General features: G+C 37.4%; 2 protein-coding genes across 3 annotated transcripts; one reads left to right on the forward strand and one right to left on the reverse strand.

Annotated features, from left to right (window-relative positions):
* The first annotated feature begins 250 nt into the window (after positions 1 to 250).
* Positions 251 to 1694, forward strand: LOC121323887 (G-protein coupled receptor 151-like). The gene has a single exon (XM_041265207.1). It carries the CDS (start codon positions 273 to 275, stop codon positions 1536 to 1538), a length of 1266 nt encoding a protein of 421 aa, XP_041121141.1. The 5' UTR covers positions 251 to 272; the 3' UTR covers positions 1539 to 1694.
* A 1153-nt stretch (positions 1695 to 2847) lies between these two features.
* LOC121324413 (transcription elongation regulator 1-like) lies at positions 2848 to 19078 on the reverse strand. 2 transcript variants are annotated; one of them, XM_041266254.1, is made up of 21 exons: positions 18974 to 19078; positions 17690 to 17918; positions 17246 to 17398; positions 16792 to 17041; positions 15185 to 15469; positions 14135 to 14197; positions 12464 to 12664; positions 12220 to 12341; positions 11381 to 11469; positions 11041 to 11201; positions 10660 to 10729; positions 9903 to 10038; positions 8600 to 8689; positions 8397 to 8515; positions 8127 to 8277; positions 5576 to 5740; positions 5136 to 5318; positions 4444 to 4623; positions 4148 to 4231; positions 3768 to 3868; positions 2848 to 3521 (listed from the first exon to the last, which is right to left on the reverse strand). In XM_041266254.1, exons 1-21 carry the CDS (start codon positions 19021 to 19023, stop codon positions 3320 to 3322), a joined length of 3084 nt encoding a protein of 1027 aa, XP_041122188.1. In that variant the 5' UTR covers positions 19024 to 19078; the 3' UTR covers positions 2848 to 3319. The 2 variants fall into 2 exon arrangements, with proteins under 2 accessions (XP_041122188.1, XP_041122189.1); XM_041266255.1 differs by lacking the exon at positions 14135 to 14197.
* Positions 19079 to 19595: the final 517 nt, after the last annotated feature.

The raw sequence follows: 19595 nt of genomic DNA on the forward strand, positions 1-19595 counted from the left end.
ATTTATTTATTACGCGCCCTCTTTTAATGTTTTAATTGGCCTCGCGAGGCAGCTGTGATAGTTGTTAATATTATATTTGCTAATGAAAGGCGACCAGCCTGCTGGATCAAATATCTGTCAATCAAATCCCTTTATAAATCCGACCTTAAACTGGGGTTGAAGAATAAATCAACTCGCCATTCCGATATGCCCAGGATTGCGAACAGGCTGAAGTCGAACTGTTAAGCCATTTTCAGTTTCTCATCTTTGGAAGAAACCCGTGCAGCGTGATCATGGAGAAGTTAGCCAGCAGAGTATTTAACTTCAGCACCACGAACAGCTCCGTTGACAAACAGCACTACATTGCAGGTGGGCATCAGCACCTCGATTCGAAGGAGTGGAAAGTTCTGTTACCAGCAATACTGACAGTTATCTGCGTTCTGGGTTCTGCTGGCAACCTCACAGTGATCGGCGTTTTGATCAGCAACGCACGAAAAAGCAAGCCTTCTCTGATCAATTCCTTAATATTAAATCTAAGTATGGCTGATCTTGTGATTCTGGCGTTTGCAGTTCCGTTGAAGGCTGCCGCGTACTCGAAGGCGAGCTGGACTCTTGGGTGGTTCGTATGTAAGACCAGTGACTGGTTCATCCAGTCTTGCATGGCAGCTAAAAGTTTCACCATTACAATCCTGGCTAAAGCCTGTTTCATGTATGTGAGTAACCCAACCAAACAAATCAATATAAAAAACAAAACGATCCTGGCGGTCCTGTTGACTTCGTGGATACTGGCTTGCATTTTACCTCTACCTGCTTTGCTTTTTGCAACACTAAAACACGAAGGAGGTGGATTTGTTTGTATCCAAGCCATTCGTTTATCAGCACAAGACTTCATGTGGGTTTACGTGAAGCTCTACCCTTTTGTTATCTTCTGGGCTCCCTTAAGCTTTGCATTTATTAATATCTGGCGTTCTTATGAAAGATGCCAGAGGAGAGGGACAAAAACACTAAACCTGAGAAATCAGATACGCTCCAGGAAGCTGACTGTAATGCTGTTGAGTACTGCGGTGACTTTTACTTTAATGTGGCTGCCCGAATGGGTGTCTTGGGTTTGGGTGAACCACATCATGGAGGATGGTCCTGCCCCACCGCTGTTTTTTGTAATTTCAGCCCAGGTAATCATGTTTGCCATCTCCTTGCTGAACCCGCTCATCATCTTGGCCATGTCTGAAGAGTTTAGAGAGGGATATAAAGGCTTGTGGACAAGGATGATCTTGAAGAAACAAAAGCCCGATTCGATACCACAGGAAACTCAAGTCGAAAACAGTCCAGCAGAGGCACCCCCCAACTCGGACCATTTCCAGGAACAGACCAAATTTAACCAAAATCAAGAACAAGAACCGTCCTCCAGCAAGGAAAACCCAGACAGTCCAATAAACAAGGACATTATCCTGCCTGATGTAGAGCAGTTTTGGCATGAGCGAGAAGCTGAATCCACAACTCAAGAAAACGACCCTATTCCATGGGAAAACCAAGACCCCAAGATACAACAGCCACAGTAGCAATTCACCTTTGAATCCTGACCTAAACATATGTATATTTTGTAAAATATTTAATGTTGAGTAACGTTTACATTCTATTGCCAGTTTTTTGATTGTAACATTACTGTTTTCTGTACTTTCCCTGGTCCTTAACTATATGTACCTGTGTGTGTGTAGAAAGACGTGCCGTTCGTGGCGGTTTTACATGATAAATGAAGTGTCTTCTCTGCTATTGTATTTTTCAATATATACTTGTATTAGTCTTTCTAGCAGCTTGGGTTTTTACTATCAGATGGAGAAGTTGGAGATTGGAGTAGTTTTGGCTTCTCTAAAATAAATAAATGTATGACAATTTATTTATAGTAACACAGTAAAGCAAAACCTTAATTAATAGATAAAAGCCTTGTACATTTGCAGCAGCTAAAGCTAAATCCTGTCTGGGGTTTTAAGGTACTTAAATCAATAATTCTGTTTTGTAACATAAATCCAAACACTATCACATTGTACCGTCTGGCAGCCCTCTGTAAATTCATGCAAAGGATTTATAATGTAATAATCTGCTTCATACGTTGGTAAATGCAGTGTTAATTAAAAGTGAAATGTTTGGCATTGGTTTAATTTTCCAGTTACAGCATCAATATAATGTTTTGCTTTATATACATTACTTAAAACAGCAGGTCATTGTATTTTGTATGTTAAGGCCATAACTCATGTATGGAATAAAATAAATTATGATTAAAATTGCTGATGGCAAAATTAATTGTAAATGCAAACTCAGTGGAACGGTTCCCAAAGGTGCCTCAGCCAATCATCAATGCAAGTACCACATTCCAGACAAAAATGTATGGAAAAGTAGAACCTTTTCATCCAGTTTCATCTCAATTTTGGTAAGTGGCTTTATAGCTAAAATGAGACACATTTATAAAACCCATTGGGGGAGGTGGTTTTTGAACAGGCATTGAATGCAACCCAAAATACAAGAATGTGTTAAAATATTGATCTCCACCACATACTCTGTTTTCATGCTGGGGTTTGTTAGAAGGCACAGGTATGCAGGTGGACTGGTTGACATTAAAAAGTAGTGTGCTAATTGGCACCATGGCTAAAGTGAAGTCCTGTTGCTAACAGTTAAAAACTACACAACACACTGAGGTTATCAGCTGTGACTATACTGCTGTGAATGCTATTCTTAACATCATTTCTCGCTGAAGTAAACCACCAATCTCGTTTAAAAGGAAAAGTTTGCATTTAAAATGTACAAACAACAATCTTACCACACTAGGGGAAGAGAGGGGGGGGGGAGAAAAAAAAAAAAAAAAAAAAAAAAAAAAAAAGAGGGGTTGCCTTTATTTGAGTAAACTCACCATGTACAGAAACATAGCAACATAACCAAATTAAATTGAACTGTAGAAACACTTAAACATTCAAACTGTATCCTGTATTCTACAATGATGCCCTTTTAAAAAGGCTGGTCACTTGTACAGCCATCCCAGTCATATGAATAACCACCAAATATATTTTCATTATCTAAAAATGTTACAAACAGATTGCAGAACCTTCTTTTTAACCACAGATGTAACAGCATTTGCACTTAATAGATCCCTTTTTAAAATAATCTTAAAAGCTCCACTTAACCCAGAAAGACACTCTATTGGTGATGATGACCACTTTTCTTAAATACAGGGATATTGCATGTTATAACACAACATACAGGTAATACTGTGCATTTAGACGTCTGCTAGAAGGCTCATGCATTGGTTTCCGGTAGATGTACTGTAGTAAGCCTTTGCGATGGCGATGGATTATTTTGTAGACCGCCGCGTGGGCTCTGAAGCAGTGGGAGGAGGTGGAGGACCTCTGCGATCCAGGTCCTCAATGTAAGCCATGATGAGCTTCCGTCTCTCTTCCGGGACGCAGTCCAGTACCAGGTAACGCTTGTCATTCTGAAGAATCTTTTCTACATCTTTCAGGTGCTGGTCAGACTCGTGTATCAATTTTCGGGATCTGTGAGCACATCCAAAAAAAAAAAAAGTATTTGCTGATAAACAAGTTTCTTTATAAACATTAAATAGTACATTTTTCCTTCAAAAGAAAAAAAAAAAGTTGTAAAATGGTGCATTTGCATTATGTACTTAATTTTATTCAGACCTCTAAATAAATGGCAATACAATACAGGTTTATTTAACCCTGTAAACACTATTACACATTTTAGCGATTTCAGCAAGACAAAAAAAATATATATATACAAACCTGTATGTAATAAACTTTGTTTCTTTGAGCAAAGTTCTGAAGTCTGCTTTTGCAGTTATGTATTTGTCTCGGATGTATTCTTCAAACTCCCTCTGCTTTTTCTAACAAAAACAGCAAAAAGAAACAAGTATTCATAAAGCTTAAATCGCATTGATTACTGCTTACAGTGTATATACATTTGAAAATTGTGTATTTATGCAACTCTGCTGTGGTACAAAAAAAAATAATAATAATAATTAAGCCAGCAGTCGCATACTCTTGCAAGTCAGCAAAACCAAGGACAACATATTAAGTAATTATAGTGCTCTGTACAAAAAAACCCCCCCAAAAAAACCAAAAAAAAAAAAAAAAACACATTGGCGTATTCTGCAGACACTGACCCGGTCACTTGATGAAAACTTGATACAACGAGGATCTTCCTTAATAATCTTTTTAACTTCTTTCCACGTCGTCGTTAGAGTAATCTAAAAATGAAAAAAATATATATTAAAATGATTCATGATGAATCAACCTTTCACCTTTTTCCAGCAAACTGAATAGATTTTCTTGACATCAAAAATGTTCAGTTGCTACCAAGTCCTTTCACATAAAGCACGTTCAATTATATGTCAAACGTAACAGCCTCTGGTGTCTCAGATCAGCATTGCACTGAAAGTTAAGGGAATGGCATGCTTACAGAAGACGTCTCATCTAGAAGCTGCCTAAAATGCTCTTTCTTCTTCTTGGTAAGTGCCTCAATGTGGTCATTAAAAAGTTTCTCCTTCTCTTCTCGCTCCAAGAGAGATGCAGATTCCCAGCGATGATCTTTGCGGAGTGTCCTTCTTGTATCTGACCACGAAACGTCAGAGGAACGGACCTGCAGAAAAATTCATTCCGAAATTATAATTGTAGGAAGACTTCTCCTAATACCCGCCATCATGTTAACTGCAGATATTGGAGAAAGCGCTTGAAAATTCACCCTTTACTGAAAAAAAAAAAAAAAAAAAAAAATTAACAAAAGTGTCTGAAGTATGCAAATGAATAGGTTTTTGCACCAACTAGGTAAAACAAATACTCATTAGCAGGGTTAAAATCTTGACACTCGGGGGACAAGAGTCACAGCAAAGCTGTTATGGATCATTTCCACTCCAGCAGCCACATAATGATAGAAATGCTTTAAAACAAAACAGTATTGAGCTACAGAAGCTTCGTCATAGAGCTAAGTGGCTTAATGGACCAATTTATAACCAGGCTGCCAGATGTATATATACACCGCACTTAATAAAACATATTCTACAATCTGTAATCACTGTATTCTAATACTGTCATCCCAATAATACTGGGCTGGTTGACAGGTTCCTTTTGCAAGTTAAAAATAACTGCATTCACCATGTCAGAGAGTAGAGCTTTAAAATGCTGCATCGCCTCCTCCCGCTTGTGCTGCTCCCTTTCCCTGTCGATTTCCTTGGTTTGCTCAGAGCGTGCTTTCTGCACTTCTCTCTCACGCTCACGGAGGCTTGCCTCTATACGGGCCTGCCTTTCAAGCTCCTTCTCCTTGTCCGAATCAAAATTCTAGAGGAAAAGGGGGGGGGGTTCAATTAGGGGTATGGTTAAAAATTCAATAATCATTTTCAAGGAATTTTAGAAGCACAGTAAAGACTAGCTTATATGTTGAATTAAAAATCTTTAAATCATGTAATTCCTAACCATCTTTCTCAGACTGACTCTACTTGTAGTCTGTGTTAAAGTTTCTAATTTAAAAAAATAAGTAAAATAGTTGATTTTTAGTAGAGAAACTAACCACTTTAAAGACTTATGCAAATACAAACCTTTGCCTGTTTGTCTATATACTGCTTGTACAGTTCTTCCCTTGTGGATGAGCCCTCCACAGCTTTGTAACGATGGTCACTTTCTATTTTATCTTTCACTTTGCTCCAGCGGGACTGACCATCAATATGATGGTCAGACAGCAACTCGTAAAAGTCATGTTTTACCTAAAGGTTGATACAGGGCAAGGAAATTGAGGGAGAAAACAAACAAAAAACACAAAGGACCTGTTAGTAACAAATAACACTGCAAGAGGTTTGCTGGAAAAGCAAAAAGCACTAAAATTTGCCTTACTGTAGAAGTGCTTTAAAAAGGGTATTTACAGTCTACTTTAACTAACAGGATCTACTCTTGTACTGTATAATTCAGATAGGAATATGTAAAACACGTCATTCACTACTTGTGGTTTTAAATACATAGACACATATATGTTAAGGCCTACAAGACTACGTAGCCTTAAGTTTGTAAAGCAAAAATGCACCCACAATTAGATTGGCATTGTTAAAAAAAATAGCTTTTGCAGCTGTTAATTCTATGAATATAAATTGTACCCATTGTATAAATTATGCCAAAAGCTACCTTACCTAATCTATACTCATACAATATGTAAATATCAGAATTACAGTAAAGGAAATTAACATGAAGGTAGTACAATTACTCATCTTTAAAGCTTTCTAAAGCATACAAGTATGTTTTCTAGAAACTTTACTTGAGAACCCAGACTAAAATCCACTAAAAGTACCATTTAAGTAATGTGCTTAAATGAAGTTTAATTGTGCAATTTAGATGGCCTGTAGCAAGGACTGGCAGTAAAGTAAAAGCTTGCTTGGGTGGCTCAGCACCACCCCGACATTCTGAAAGAATGAATCACTTTCCCTAAATCAGCTTACACAAAGCCTTCCAATGATGACTAATGACTTAGAGCTTCACATCGCATTTGTACCTTTTTTGTTTTGTTTTGTTTTAAATGCAATGTCCGAGACAGTGATTGCCAGTTAACCAACTAGGTTATCAGAATTTTCAAGATACATACATTTTACAATTTTTTGGGCACAACTCAAATCGCTTCACAATGAATAAATAAATAAATAAAATTATACCGGACCTGTGGGAGGCTAAAGTCACCACACAGATAGAGATACCAATTCTGTTCCTCAATAGGGAATCCCATAATACTTTGTATGTCAGTGATTGACAGCTGATAGTTTGAATAGATTGACAGGCGGCACAGCACAATACTGTAAAGTCTATCCACTTGTTATAAAACAGAATACATGAAATGGTTACAAAAGGGTAAAACATAACATTAGGATGGACAAAAATAAAACATACATGTCACACTCTTTACAAATTGAATTAATGCCACAAACTAAATCTTTTCTAAAAACGATATTGTATATACACTGATTTTGTTAGAGATGAAAGTGAGGGTTAGGGTTACACAGAGGTGCGCAGTGTGCACTTAGGAAAGGAGGGAAACAGTTTAGCAATAACACATTTACATACATCTGAAGTCTCTAATGAGTGGAACACATTCATTCCTGTAGTCTTAAGGTTATATTTAAATCTAAAAAAATAACTTTGTATACATTGTATTTATAAAATAATGCATCCTTGGTAAAGCTTTAGCACTTCGACAATGCATTTACACATGGGTATTATATTACATTAGAAATAAACTAAAGCATGGCGCACACATTAATACTACACTTGTGTATGCCTTTAGTTAGTTCAACTAGTTTTCCAATCAAATAAGTTTCAAACCTTTTGAAATTAGTATTATAATAGTTATACAAATGCCATGAATGATTATGTTTCTGGCCAGTTTTTCACCATTCTTGTTGCACAGGGACATGTGGAAGGATCACAGGCTCATCTCTCTGGTAATGAAGTCTGGATGAACTATCCTGCTAGCCCACTCTCCAGGAGGGAGCCCTTCCACATCATTTCCCATCTCCATCAGGCGACATTTAAAACTCATTAATCTTTAATATACGACCTTTCCTTCTGATGAGTACTCATTTTAAACATCAGAACTGTTTATTTAAAGATAAAAAACACAGGCTTAAATCTAGCCTTTACAGTGATAAAAGGTACTTTTTTATAAATATGTACCTTTTTTGTCGTTTAAAATAAAGAAAGGCAAGTAGCTTCCGTGATGGTTAAGAGTCGGGTTTATAACAAAAAGCTATTTGTGTTAACCTTTTTCTTGTCACTTTAAAATAAAAAAAGATAAACAAATCTATACAAAAAGAATAGAAAGCTATTTGCAAACATTTTGAATGCTGCAATATCTGGTTAGCTGTAGAGAGAAGAAAAAATATATATACTTTCAAAAGGTTGTACACAGGCATAAAAACAATTTAAAAAAACCCATCAAATTTAGAAGAAATCGTGACAGCTATATGTACTGTAAAATGCAATACAGCAGGTTTTATAAGAAACATGAACTATAACGCAAGTCTGTTCTGATTGACTTGGAAACACAGCCTTGACCTTGCCCCATTCCAGTCATGCTTCCACACTCTCTCGAAGCCCACTGAGACTCCTAACCTTTTCTCCCCGGTTCTTGGAGTCCTCCTTTTCCTTCTTGCGCAATGCAGTCATAAACTCTGTATACATGGCTTCTCTGTCCTTCATCTTCTCGATTAATTTAAAACGCAAGTCCTTAGCATGTTTGGATGCAAACTCACTGAAGGTGGTCCTGTGGAAAAACAAAAAAAGTTTCTCAGTACAAACAGAAGTTCCAAACAAACTACCACTGCATCAAATTCAAAGCCAGCCAAGCCTCTACCAATTCAGCAACAAAGAGCTATTCCCCACCTTGTATTTAATTTTGCCTCTTCCATCATTTTTCTGAAATCCTCCTTGGCTTGCATTGTTTTATTCTTTTTTTCCTTCCTCTCCTCTTCTGCCCTTGTCTTCACATATTGGTCGAAAACCTGAAGAGTTAATTTCAGTAGTTCAGTTCTATTGAAATTATTTACAGCAGTAGAATAAAACAAAAGTTATTTATTAGACTTTACCAGTTTGCGTTCCTTTGGATTAAGCAGTAGGTATCGAGGATCAAACACAATCTTATGAAGCTCTTTTTCCCATGTTGAAAAGGCAGAAACCTAAAGGGTAACAAAAAAACAAAACAAAAATAAAACCCAAAAGGATTAATTTTCCAAGTCAATTAAAAACAACTACTTTTTGCAGCAGGTAACCTCCTTTTACTTGTAGTCTGCGGGATACTAGAGTGAATTTATGTCATGTCTATTTCCCCAACTGAAGTTTCCATCTAATAAATGACAAGCAGTGGGAGGTGGAATGGTGAATTTCTCTGACTAATTAGTATGGACTGTTGCTACATAACTAAGCGATTTCTCCCTAATAACCTATCAAAATACCTGCCGCAGAGCGCCATTCAAAAAAGTAAGAAATAGTTGTCTACAAGAGGTTAAGCCTTGAAGCTTGGGCTTTTGATATTTTAAAAACCTTTTCCTTTTATTTGTTTAGAAAAATAACAGCCTTTTAAATATGAAGAGTTTAAGAGTGCATTGACTTCAAATCAAAAGACACCAACATTAAATCAAAGTCCTCCATAGCAGACTGCAAAGACAGCTCTGCCAATAATAATTCTGTTTAACACCACAAAGCCACAGCCTGTGTGGTTTGTGGACACAAAAACACAAAATAAAAACAAAAAAAAATTCATTAAAACAGGATAGATTACAGTTTAACTAACTTATAGAACTAATAACCATAAAGTATTATCCATTTTCAATTCTTGTAAAAATGTCTCTCATTTAGATTTTTATTTATTTATTATTTAAACAAGTCTAATTCTCTCTCAAGTATTTGACTAACACCTTACAAAAAACACCTTATACAATGTTTACATCTACCAAAACACTGAACAAGGTAAATGCTTATTTAAAAAACTAACCTTGGTAATTTAAAATGTGACATATCCTACAAAAGCTTCAGTAGTAAAATATTTTTTCTTCATTTTTACAAACTGAATAAGGGAAAACCAAGTATGGTTCTCAGCTTGTTTCAAATAATCTGTCTGTGTGCAGGACACATCTCTATTACGACTTAGAATCAAATTAGATAAAGCAGAATATTAATTGGACAGCATTTATAACACTTTCAAACCTTGAACTGAGATGTAAAATTGCAACTTGCACAAAAAAAAGAAAATAAATTCTGACAAGATTACAAAATACCAAAGGTTATAAATTGTAACTGAAGATTGTACCTTAAATGGCTTCCATTTAGTTTTATGTTTCTATAACATTACAGAGCTGGTTACACAATTGCGGTTGGATTGAAGTATTTTACCCCTCTCTCCAGCAGCATGTCCTTGAACTGTTTCATACGGGCTTCCAGAGGGACGATGGCCCTCTCCCGGGCAGCCCTGATCTCTGCCTCCATGGCTGCTTCTTTCTCAGAATCCACATCTTTCAAGTCGTCCTTCCTGCAACAAAGACACTTCAGGGCTTGCTTTAACAGTCACCACACCACCCTTTACACGCGATGACTTATAATAAGCTGTAGAGACTTTAATGTTCAAACTCAATCCTGCCTACTTTGAGGTTACCATGTCTTCAATGGTTTCCCTTTATTTAGATCTATAATAAAACATGTGTGGAACAGCACAAGTCCTTAAACATAATCTCAGAATGACAGTAAAAAGAAAACTAAAGCTGTTTTAATAAAAAAAAAAAAAAAAAAAATCTGCAAATATATGTATTATAATATATAAAACACTAAAAAGTCAGACAGATTCTTGTAACAAAAAAAAAAAAAACTAACTGTAGTACTTATCTGTCTTATGAATGAGTGTTTCATCGATAGGTTTACTACGACCAAGTACGACTTAACCTACACACAGGTGCATGGTTTAATGTTGCATTCTGATGTTTTACCTTAAAATCCTGTGGACGCTGAATCACAGAAGGCACATAATTAGAAAGCATCACTGTGTTCTTCATTAAATATATTGATTTTATTTAAAATCAAGTTATAATGCATTGTAGAACGAAATTAACCAAAATGAGTACCAAAGTAATTAAGGAAGACGGCTCTATTAACGTACTTTCTTTTCTTTGCCTTGATAGGTTCATCATCAATCGCATCTTCTGTTGATGTTTCCAGTTCTTCTTTGCCTATAGCGAATTAAAGTAAAACCATCTTAAGCATTCTGTCTGCACAAGAGAGAAAATAAGGGGGTAACTGAATAGCATTCAAAGATAAAAATGGAACTTATGGGGATGTCAGCCAAAGTACAAGTAACTGCCAGCTATCAGAATGCATATTACTTCTAAAATGTCAACAGCAGCCTTTGGAGACAGCCCAGAAGTACAGGTGAAACGGTATCCATCAGGTCTCTCCAGAGATGGGCAAGCTTCGTCTAAATTCAGTTGTTTCAGCATGGCAATGCATCATCTGAAAAATGAAAAAAGAAATATATTCTCACCCATTTTCTTCCCGTCCTCCGTGGCCTTCTTGTGAGGAGGCTCCTGGATGGTTTTGTCGACATCAGCTCTGCCAATCAGTTCTTCTGGGCGATCCCACATGGAAAGTCGAGTCGTGGGGTTATAAAAGAACACTCTGTCATCACCCGTCCACACCACACACCTGCAAACAAAACACACCTTTAACTGAAGACAAGATGAAGAATTTAACAGTTCTGTTTTAGGGTTTATTTAAGAGAGGTGGTTATTATAAGGGAAATAAGCTTAAGCAACCTTTTATGAATAGACTAAAAGTATGACTAGCCTGTGATTCAATAAAAAAAAAAATTATTATAATCATACCATGGAGTTCCTGGGATAGGGGATGTAGCCACAGGCTTCGCTTTTTGTGCAGCTTTTTCCTCTTCAGTCATTTCCTCCTCCTTCAGCTCCTAAAAAGACTGATCTGTCACATCATTCTGCATATTTTAAACTAAACTTGCAGTATTAGACACTTTTTTACTGCATTACATGAAGGTGTAAGTGTTTGAAGTTACCTAAAGTCATTCATAAAGGACTTACATTTTAAGTAGGACAGCAATAGAAGAATACTGTTATTTACTAACTAGGTGAACCACCTTAAATTGCCATTCTGATCTGACCGCACAATGCATTTAGGTCACACAATAAAAGAAAGAGGTAGACAGATCTGGCGTGTCATCATTTGTGCTTGTAACTGATTAATTTCAAGTTTGGTGAATTTATAAAACAGGAACAGCATTTATTCCTGGTCAGCAAAACTAGCATCCAACAAGCCAACTGGATGAAAGGGAATTTAAAAAACAGTTAGTTGTAGACAGCTATGAAGTAAGTAGTTATACATTAACTTGAATATATACACCTCACAAATACATAAATATAATGTACTAATCGTGTCTAGGTTCAGATTTGGTTGCACACAGGTTTTTCAATAAACAAACCTCATAATTAAGTTGTATGTACACTAAAACTACCACTATCAACCTTACCACAAAAAACCTAGGCAACTAAATATTCTACGCCTTTCTTATCGCAAGACTGGGTTACACACTGTCTAACAACAAGGTAATGGCTATGAAGAAAATTGAAATTAGTATCTTCAGGCTCCCAGTACTAACCCTTTACAGCTTAACCGAAAGGCAGCGTCAACAAGAGTGATTTACCTCTTTGATCTCCTTTGGTGGTTCCATTTTAGGCTCCTCCTCTTCCATTTCCATTGGCTCTGCCTCTTCAAAATTATCTTTGCTTGCCTCTTTAGGTTTTTCCATTTCCTTTAAAAACATATCTGTGCAAAAATATAGCATTAATACATTTATGTGCATTTTTTTTTACATTGGCCATGGGTCACGGGACCGGGCACTGTGAATGTATAACTTCTTCTGTGGTATAAATATTTATTTTCTTTACCTTTCTCCTTTAACTCGTACGGCTTCTCCCACGTGGACTCCAGTGTCCTGTTGTTATAGTAGTATGTCTTTCCATCCATAGTCTTGTACTCGGACCACTCTGAGAATGGCATTGCCCCTACTAGGGCAGCAGGGGAAGCTGCAATTGCAACCTGTGGGTGCATCATTGGCACAAGAGGAGGACCCATTCCTGACAGCATACCTGGGAAAGGTAAAATGTTCACAAGTGTTCCTATTACATAGCCTAAACCATCTAGTGTTCACTATGTATAGCATCTTCAAGTGCCCTCCCTCCCCTCTCTATCATTAGCAAGAATGGGAAATTACAACATTTACAAAATAAAAATAAAATACACCCTTCAGGCATTTTAATTGAAAGTTCTGAGATTTTTCCAAACTTCTAATCTGATTAATGATCTTAAGTCTCATATGCCCCCTAGTATAATGTTTTTTTTTTTTTTTATATCATGTCTTAAGGATTTAACTTGGATATAGCAGATTGATTTCTAGCCATTAGTGTTTAGTATATTTGGGTAGAATGAACTACTGCTGTGGCATTTGAGAAAGATTTTACTGTAATACTTTCATTCCAAAAGTCCAAAATGCAACGGCATCAGTTCTCTCTCCAAAACAAAGATAGTCCAAGTCAGGCTTTGATGACAGCTAACGTGACATGTAGTTAGTATTGCAAGCAAATTGACAGAGCAAGCTAAGAATGATAAATTACGGACAGTTTTATCTCTCTGTATGTGAATTAGATATTGACTAACATCTAACATTACAGCCTTTGGTTCTTTATTACATTTTTTTTTTGTAATTTAAAAAAGACAAGAAAGCTGAAACATGTTAACAAAAGTGTCAGTATCCATGCTAATAAAATGCCTCACAACACATGAATGATGCTACAGTTATTATTATAAACAAAAAAGCCAAATACTGCACTGCATGACACTTTAGACAAACATATTGCTCTGAAACACACGACAATAGTAAAATGAAATGAAAATAGCCAGTTCATTATAAATGATACAGACAAAAACTACCTGCCTTATAGCAATTAAAAAAAAAGCAAGAATTGGATCTAATCCCTCTAGCTGAAATGCTAACTTGTACATTTACAAAATAGCTGTAATAAATGAAGCTTAGAAATGGTGTAGGGAAACACTGAATTCTACATTAACTATATATGTATAGCGCAGTGCGTTTGGAATGTAAAGATTCAGGGCAATTTTAAAAAATGGTGAAATGTGTTTGTAACTGAACCTAAAGCAGACTGCTCTAAACAACTGGGGTTATGCATTTATCTGCTCTCAAACATATTTATTTTATTAATTACCTTGATACATCTGGCTAGACGTTTGCAGCGTTTAACTTCAGGCTACTAATTTATTAATGGAAACTTAAAATAAATGTTCATATTTGTCATTAAATACTGGGTAAGCTGTAATAATACCAAACACTAAAATATAAAGTACATATTTATTATAACCACAGCTCTGAGAACAGAAATGTTTTTGGTCAGATATGCAGCATGTTAAAGTATTTAAACAACAAAGACTGGATCGACTTAATACTTTAACTGAGGTATGGTGTTTTTCTAATCAGAGTTTACAACATTCACTAACATGCCAACTAACAAAGAATACTGACTTGATATTTGTTAAAGAATTACCGTTCTTGTTGGGAGCGATTGTCTTTATATACGGGCAGCTGACTATCTGCATCATTGCTACACCTGCAAGAACGGATAAGCAAGCATATTGGACACAGAAAAACGTCAGCTGCCAAAAACCAAGAACAAAAACACATCTATTTGGGAATCTCTTGATCTGGCTAATAAGCAGGCATGCAATCTGTGCGAAAGTTACACACAGCATCTCAGGGAAAAACATTTTAGTCGACTAACCACACGCGGGTTTGGTTTCACAGGGAATTGACAGCTGTATCAATTTGAAATAGAATTACGGTAAAAAAAACAAATTCGAATATAAAAGTTTTAACATCAAAAACTACAGCACAGAAAGTGAATATCAATATTGACATTGGCTTTTTAATATCAGCCAGGATAATATTTTAAACAATGACAACATCCCAGCTATTTTGGAACACACACAGAAAATGAAAAACAAAAAATACTGTTTATTGATAGCACTGTCCACTGGTTTTTAGGTTTTGGTCTTGAACACTGACAAAATGAACACAGGAGGAATTTTCAATGCGGATTTCTACTGTTACTAAACTCACATATGTTAGCTGCCACCTGCTGGTCACTTCAGATTCATCATCCTACCAAATCCTCAATAACATTTGGCTAAAATCAACTTAATTTCCTTTCCTTACAATATCGTGATTAACATTTTCCATAGTGATGGAAATTCCTTACTTAAGGTGAAAGCATTAACAAAAAGATTACTGCTATATCAAGCTGGCAATAAAGATTGCAAATGGTGAAATCTGTCACAAAATATTTATCTTATGTACTAACCAATCTAGTGTTCAGTCATAAAAGGAGTAAACTAGGAGAATCCTAAATTATCACATTTTGAAGATATGAAATGAAGGATGATGTGGCTAACTGGTGAAAGAATCTGGGAGCCACTGTTCTGATCAGTGCCTGTGGTTCTGAAGTGGATGGGGGTTTTAGAAAGAAAAGAACACTGAAATAAAGTGAACAGATGGACAGGTGAAACAGCAGACACCACTAATATTCAGACAAACCTACCAGGTAAAGGAATGGGCATGCCAGGCATGCCAGGCAAAGGCACTCGGAAAGGTGGCACCATAACCGAAGGGAAGGCAGGGATTGTGGCGGTAGGTTGGGGCACAGCGTGTGGTAACTGCTGCGGCACAGCGTGTGGCAACTGCTGTGGTACAGCTGCGGGCAGGCTCTGTGGTATGGGCTGTTGTACAGCCTGCACCGGGGTCACTGTCGCTGTGACCGTTGATGCACTGACTGACTGGGGGCTTGATGAGGTAACTGTTGACGTCAGGTCTTGATTGGAGGATGCTGGGAAGGGGGAAGAAGCTATAGGTTAACTTTTTTTTTTGAAACAGAAACTAATAAATGTCCCATTGACAGTTCAAATAATTATTGACTAAAGTAGGGTTGGGACAGTATTAAATACCTTTAATGATAACTGAAGGATTGGTGTTTGCACATTTAGATTCCACTGGCAATACAAATATAAAATACAGCAGTCCCTCGCTAAACCGAGGACAGGTTACCTGGGATAATTAAGTGTCTGGCTTAAAAAAAACAAAACAAAAAAAAACACACATGTACATTGATACTGCTCGATTTATTTTGAATGTATTTTCCTTTTTGCTAAAATACAATTTCTGTAATGTGTTCTTTGTACATATTACATTACGAATGAATGTACAGTATTTATATACAGCATACAAATAGTAAAATCAAATGAATATCCAGTGCACTTGTTTTACTTTAGCCTATAGGCTACTGTAAATAACAGTAATACACCCAATAAATCATGCCTTCTCTGTATACACTACTGTAGAAATTGGAATAAAATATGATTTTAAGTTGAAACTAAAGGAATTTAGAGCACTTTCTTTTTACCCAAATACTTAATACTACACAAAACAACAAAATAGTTCATGCTGCCACATTACAAGCTATGGCCAAGTACCTTACACATGCTGCACACAATAAAGAAATAAATCCATTCTTGGCTGCAAGAAAAACACAGTCCACCTGCTATTTTCTAAAATAGTCCACAATTGTTTTCTGTTGGTATGGTAACCATATGTGGCATATTTTGCAGACAGGGTACCTACACTTTCTCCAAGAATACCAAAATAGATACTGAGCTTGTAGCGTTTCTTTTTTGTTAAGCTGTTTTGAAAGAGTGCTCACTGCTACTTTCACTTGCTGCCTTTTCGCAACGAAATCTCACACAAGCCTCAACCACTGGGTCTTCGTTAGGGTGGTAGTGGCGGCTGCGTTAATACACTGCAAGACGTACTAATTAAATATTACTAGAACAGATGGAATAATTAGAATTACTTGTGGAATAATTAAACAAAAAATAGCAAAAGAAATTCATCTGTCATTAAAACTCACCATAATGAATACACTATTGTAAATTCCCGATAACTAATTATTTTTATAATGTAATCTTTTTATTGTGACTTCTGTTCGAAACAATATTACTGAGTTATCAGAATTCATCCTAACCTGAGACTAAAGTAAACCTGCAATGGGTCAAACTTTAATACAAGGGCAAAAGTTGAAAAATCTGAATATGCAATATAGAGCTTGTACAGACTGTTAGCGTTTTGCTTACTATAGCAAGCAGCATTACTTACAGGATACCGTCTGCGAGACGGCAGCAGCAGCTGTAAGCGTGGCCGTGGAAGAAGGGCTGGTCGAGTGTGCAGTAGAAGCTGCCTGCGTCGAGACTGGAGTAGCTGTCGTGCTGACCACAGGGGAGCTGGCAGAGGATACGGCTGCAGCCTGCGTCGCCATGACAGGGTTAAGCTCAGACTGCTGGATTACCTTCACCCCATCTGGTTTGGTCCAAGCAGACTCACGGGTTCGAGCATTGTAATAGTACACCTAATAGAAGAGCAACACAATCGAGTCACTAATAGATTCTGAGCATGAGGTTTACTTCTTGAAAGATATCTAACTACACAATGCAAACAAGTATGTAGAGTACATTCCTTACATACATTAAGTGAACATACCTCAACACCATGAAATAAATAAATCCAAGCCAAACTATATAAGCTACTAAAACAGTAATTGGAGAGAGCGTACTTTTCCTTCCGGGGTTTTGTTTTCCACCCAGATCTCCTCGTTGGGGGGCAATGTCGGTGTCCCAGGTGTCGGCACAGGAGGCATCCCCGGAGGAAACATCATTCCAGGAGGAGGGGGCATGCTCCCCATTGGTGGCGGCATAAAGGGTGGTCTCTAGGATATCAAAAGGGCAAACATCCTCAGAGAATTAGGTACCTAATGGTAGCAGACAAACTGTATGCTCAAACATTCTGCTAAATCTTACAGCAATGCTTACATATTCTTGCTGTCACCTGATATGACAGGATTGCTTGTCAGTCATATGCCTAAAGACTGGCCAGTCATCTTTTGGTAAATATCACACACCAGCTTCCAGGCAAATATGAGGATTCCGCAAACATAACTTAAGAGGAGTAAGACAGGAGATTCCTGCCCAAACACATTCCAGTTTGCTCCACTCCTTACCTGCATGTGCGGGGGGCCCATGGGTGGCGGCATTCCCCCAGGGGGAGGCATGGGTGGCATGCTGGGATCAAAAGGAGGGCGCCCAAAGGGTGGTCGTGGAGGAGGGGGAGGGCCCCTCATCATTCCAAAAGGTGGGGGAGGGGGCCTCATCAACGGCGGCGGGCCTCTCATGACAGGGTTGGGAGGTGGAGTCGGACCTCGAAAATGTAATGCTTGCTGTTGTGCCATCCTGGGATAAGAATGTTGCAAAATTATTTATTAGAGCTGGCTGAACGTGAGCTTACTTTTGGGTGATCAACACTGCAAAATATTTCCGTCAGAATACACAACTGAAGGAAAGCCATCCACACTTACAGAACAGTAGCTCAAAAGCGGTGGGACACATAATTCTAACCACATAGGGTCTCTGGCCTAATTGCTCTTGGGTCCCTGCCTAGCAGGATGAATGCCTTATTAAACCCCTCAGCAAACAATGTTTCACATTTTTACTCAGCATATGGGGGTTTGGTTATTCAAATGTTGGTTTATCCTGAGGCACAACTTTAATTTTGAAATCTAAATTAAAAATAAGACATACCGGACCCCAGGTCACAGCAGGCATCCGATGTGCAAAGTGCGGGGAGTAAATAGAACCAACGAAGATACACATTCTAAAGAAAGTTACCGCGACAGCAAGTTTCGTAGATGGCCAGGCAATAAAAAGTGTAATACTAATCCTGCTTCACCGATGACGACACGGTACTCTACCATTAATACATTTCAATGTAATGTATTACCGCAAATTACTTTGTACACCGGTAGTTTATTATTATACAAGCAGCTGAAATGCGATTTTACAGCGGTGTATAAAAATGCATTCTCTAGCTCTTTAAAAACCTGAACTTTTGTTTTCAGTGGCCAACAGAAAACGCACACACTACTGTGGACTGCGCATGTAAACAACGACTCATTCATTCGTCCATAGCGGCTCCCTTGGAAGCAACTATGGATCAAATATCACATATAACAATACATTGTAAACAATAACAACGAAAATATAATGCATGTAATGTATTTAGTTTTATCATCCCACTCCGACAACTGTGTAACAAAACGCTGTCTGCGTGCAGGCGATATGTGTTACATTCAAACATATCTGGGCTCACATTACTGACATTAAAAAGAAACCATAAAGTCAAAGGAACCTATTATGTTTGTTTTTTACACAGATAGACAGAACCCTTTCTTCTGCGCTGGGTATTTTTTCTGTCTAACAGCTGGTTCATTTGTTCGCCAGCCTCTCACCTGTTGTCGTTAAATCTCCCTATTTCTTCTGCCTCTCCGCGATCCGCCATTACAGGAACACAACACACTCTGGCCTGACCTTCCAGTGCACCGACTCAGCCTCTCGTTGATACAACACATTGGTTCTTTCATATGTCGATCAAGTGTATGGGCGGAATGAGGGTTTTCATTGGACAAAGCTTAGATCGTTCTTATCTGTAATTGGTGTAAGTACTTGTCTATCATGTTTCTACAGCGCTCTCTTTGAAAGAGGCGTTGACCTGAAAACAGGAAACAAAGCTCTAGAACGTCATGTGATTGTTTTTTCCAATAGCTTTATTGAAAACTGTTCGAGCAGCACAATGAATGCGGTTTTGTAATGCTGTGTACACGCGTGCTTAGCCTACAATACCTCTTAAATGTGGCACTATTTGTTTTGTCTCAAAATAGCTGTTTAAAGATTATTAAATTCATGTGTTATTCATTATCTCTCAAAACGTTTGAACCTAAATAATATATTATGCACACAAAGGATAATTCAGTTCAGCCACAAGGCCTTGCTTAACTTTATATCTCTAGTAATAGTTGTCTGTTTACAGTGCACTAAAATATAATTATGTGGCGTGTTTACCATATAATTGAT

Source organism: Polyodon spathula, chromosome 12, assembly GCF_017654505.1.
Source record: "Polyodon spathula isolate WHYD16114869_AA chromosome 12, ASM1765450v1, whole genome shotgun sequence".
Classification (NCBI taxonomy): Eukaryota; Metazoa; Chordata; class Actinopteri; order Acipenseriformes; family Polyodontidae; genus Polyodon; species Polyodon spathula.